The following is a 4,257-nucleotide window of genomic DNA, read 5'->3' as shown; positions in this document are numbered from 1 at the left end:
ACAAGCAAGACACCGAGACTTGCGCGGAAACACGTTAAACCGGGGGATGTTACCGTAATATTACATCCACTATTAACTCGCGTAATGAGAGCTCATAAGAAACGTACACCGTCGTAAACAGAATATTTTATTACGCGAGAGTAATGACGAAAACCCCACGGGTATCTGGCCCCATGTGGATAAAGCTATGAAATATCCTGGCTTATTACCGTCCCCCGACATTTCAAATTTCCGGATTTTTTTTTTTTCTTTTTTTGTCCTTCCAACGGAATTTTTTAGATCCGGCCATTCGTCGCGAAGAATTACGCGATATCGCGTGAAATTGTATCGTGCGGGTGAAAAAGGAGAGAAAGAAAATAATAATAATAATAATAATAATAATAATAATAATAATAACAATTAGATGGACTCACCGAGATGGTCTGAAAAGCTGGAGCAAATTTTTTTGGATGCTTACCTGTAACAGAAAAAGGAACGAGTTATGAGCGGGGTTATGAATGGTTGATTGTTTTTTTGATTTTAATCAGTCGAAAATTTGAAAATTTTTAATCTCTTATATTTCTTTAAACGATTTGGGAAAAAGTTGCACGTTATAATTATAGTTATAAATAAACGATAGAATATTATATTTACGATCTCTTTATTCGTTTAACTCGTGATGTCGTGTAATCTCCTTCGGGCAAGAAAATGAAATTATTATCACAGGTTCTGTTAAATATAATTTCGAGTCCGAATTTTCCCCTCCTGTGAATTTCCCCACTGTGAAACGGGGAAAATGAAATGAACGTTTCAATTCGTATGAAAAATTAAAACGAGGGACAACACGAAACGAGAGGAACGCGGATTCGGTTTATCAACATTTTAACTAAAACAAACGAGCCCTAACGCAAACGCGAAACAATGAGTTGCCCGGAATTTCGAACAAATCAAAGCTTGTTGAGCTCTCGGCGAAATTAAAAATTCACGTCGAAAGTTGAAACCTATCTCTGACCTCTGATATTATGGAAAAGGAAGAAGAGAAAGAAAAAGTAAAAAAAAAATAATAATAATAACATTACGAATCTGATGAAACTTTCTTAAGAAAAATTTATTATAAAAAAAAAAAAAAAAAGAATTTGAAGAAAAATAAAGAACAATTCGAGGTATTAAGGTACAAATAATTAAATAATTAATTTTGTAATCAATCTACGAATAACTTTGTTGGAAGAAATTTCAAACGTGTTCCAAGGAATGTGTTTCCAGGGTTTATATATATATATATGATGGTTTACAGGATTATTGAAACGATACGGAGCACAGAGGATCAGTAATGACGATCTAAATGGACCTTGTCGCGCCTCAAAGTTCTCGAGAGAGATAACAGAGTCCCGAAACAATGGAATTTCTGTGAGCTAGTTTATACTATTTTGCCTCGATATTCGCAAGATTTCAACAATGCAACGTACAACGCGCCTCGTTATATGTTACACGTACGGAGGATTCGCTCCCTTTGAACGAAAATTCTGAATTCCGTGTTTTTGGAATGGTTCCATTTTGAGAAAAATCGTCGGAAATTTTAGGAGGAATATCGAATAAAAATTTCAACGAAATAATATTAACGCTTAACCCTGCTCAATAATGCAATAATACCAATTAAACATTATATAATATTATATAGTTATATAGTTATACACGTATGAAGAATTCGCTCCCTTTGAACGAAAATTCTGAATTTCGTATTTTTGGAATGGTTCCATTTTGAGAAAAATCATTGGAAATTTTAAGAGGAATAAAAATTTCAACGAAATAATATTAATTCTGCACAATAATGCAATAATACCAATTACATATTATAGAGTATTATATACTTAGATACATACGGAGGATTCATTCACTTTGAACGAAAAGTCTGAATTCTGAATTCCGTATTTTTGGAATGGTTCCATTTTGAGAAAAATCATTGGAAATTTTAAGAGGGATAAAAATTTCAACGAAATACTATTCATTCTGCCCAATAATGCAATAATACCAATTACATATTATAGAGTATTATATACTTATATACATACGGAGGATTCATTCACTTTGAACGAAAATTCTGAATTCTGAATTCCGTATTTTTGGAATGATTTTATTTTAAGAAAAATCATTGAAAATTTTAAGAGGAATAAAAATTTCAACGAAATAATATTAATTCTGCACAATAATGCAATAATACCAATTACATATTATATTATATAGTTATATATATACGGAGGATTCGCTCCCTTTGAACGAAAATTCTGAATTCTGAATTTTGTATTTTTGAAATGATTTCATTTTAAGAAAAATCAATGGAAATTTTAAGAGGAATAAAAATTTCAACGAAATAATATTAATTCTGCACAATAATGCAATAATACCAATTATATATTATATAGTATTATATAGTTATATACATACAGAGGATTCATTCATTTTGAACAAAAATTCTGAATTCTGAATTCCGTATTTTTGGAATGATTTTATTTTAAGAAAAATCATTGGAAATTTTGAGAGGAATAAAAATTTCAACGAAATAATATTAATTCTGCACAATAATGCAATAATACCAATTACATATTATATAGTATTATATAGTTATATACATACAGAGGATTCATTCATTTTGAACAAAAATTCTGAATTCTGAATTCCGTATTTTTGGAATGATTTTATTTTAAGAAAAATCATTGGAAATTTTAAGAGGAATAAAAATTTCAACGAAATAATATTAATTCTGCACAATGCAATAATACTAATTATATATTACATATTGTAGATATTAAATTACTTCGATAAATTACGATATTAATACAATAATTAATAGCGCATTCTACGTCTATCAAATATTTCAAATTTAATGGTACATAATGGTACACTAATAAAACAGCTATTTTTATTTTATTACAAATAAAAAGAATTCACAGGAACAACCGAAGCCGTTGTTGCGAAAGAGAATATAAAATAATTAGGTTGAAAAAGCACGAAATACTAGGCGAATTATAACCTAAAACCATAAAGACTCTCGAATTACAGAATTTTCTAAAAAAAAAAAAAAAAAAAAAAAAAAGGAACAGAGCTAATCCTCGCCTCAAACGCGATACGTATACAAACTAGCATGCGTATATAAATTCTTGCCATCTTGCCGGCTAATTAGCACGAGGAAACGGCAAAGCGATCGTTTTGCAAAGCAGGATCGACGCAGGATACGGTTAACGAGAAAAATTCAGACAGAGGGGGGGAGAGAGAAGAAGCAACGTGGGCGGCGTTACGTGGGGATGAAATTAGCGAGGACTAAGCAACGCTTAGACCGTATACATCCCTCCGGGGGATGAAAACTCCAGAGAGACGATATTAATACCGGCTCTCTGCATGACGCATGCTCTAATTTCCCGAAACTCCATTAGAGGGATCATGACCGGTTCCCGGACAAGACGGATTCTGAGAAACTGCCCTTCGACCAAGGCCAAGCGAAATGACGTATTAGGATATACTCATCGCCGCGTATATAAAGGGACGTGTCCCTTATAACTGGTTGTTGAAACGCGTCAGAAAATAATCTTTTATCACAGATGTTTTTCGTTATAGAATTTAAAGTTCACTGAAATTTTATATTATGATTTCATTATTGAATGTTGCCAGCAACATTACTATTACATAGTTGGTAGCTATTTCTTTCTCTTCGATACACGTATTTCAAATGTTTTATAAACAGATACGCGCAATCACGTATAATCAAATATATTCATTCATAAACCCGTATATTTTTATTTATTGTTTTCCACTGCCCAGTCAACATTTTTCCTTTCCTTTTACCAATCTTATTTATATAATAATATAAGTTTATTCGTGGTTTCTTGATCTAACAATACGAAAAGAATACACATCAAAAAGAGGTAGATAATTTAAAATTATTAAATTAAATTAAAAATAAATTCTTCCTTAGTCGAATTTTTCAGACTTTCTTCATCAAAACGTTTCTTTGTTCCAAATGTAGAAATGTCAGGATACTCTTTGCATATACTCTTCCATTAATGATATTTTGCCCCTCGCCAAGTTTCAGAGGAATTACACTTCCAATTATTAAAACGCCTTCGAGTCGAAAGAAGAATTAATGGAAGAATTGTCGGGATACTCTTTGCATATATTCTTCCATTAATGATATTTTGCCAAGTTTTAGAGGAATTACACTTCCAATTATTAAAACGCCTTCGAGTCGAAAGAAAAAAGGGAGATCGATTTCAAAAAGAAAAAAGA

General features: G+C 31.4%; 1 protein-coding gene across 20 annotated transcripts in view; it reads right to left on the bottom strand.

The window, feature by feature from the left end:
* Window positions 1-4,257, bottom strand: part of LOC102680558 (polypyrimidine tract-binding protein 2) — a 503,794-nt gene that overhangs the window by 216,871 nt on the left and 282,666 nt on the right. For 4 of the 20 annotated variants that reach the window (XM_031515493.1, XM_006610293.2, XM_031515492.1 and 1 more), the window contains one exon: window positions 414-457. The exons of the other annotated variants lie outside the window; for them this stretch is intronic. Coding sequence is in view for 1 of the 4 variants with exons in the window: in XM_006610293.2 (XP_006610356.1) it covers window positions 414-457 (44 nt within the window). In the remaining 3 variants the exon portion in view is untranslated. The remainder of the gene's footprint in view (window positions 1-413; window positions 458-4,257) is intronic. 20 annotated transcript variants of the gene reach the window in all.

The sequence above is a fragment of the Apis dorsata genome, unplaced genomic scaffold (assembly GCF_000469605.1).
Source record: "Apis dorsata unplaced genomic scaffold, Apis dorsata 1.3 scaffold_73, whole genome shotgun sequence".
NCBI lineage: Eukaryota > Metazoa > Arthropoda > Insecta > Hymenoptera > Apidae > Apis > Apis dorsata.
This window is presented reverse-complemented; position numbering and strand designations above follow the sequence as displayed.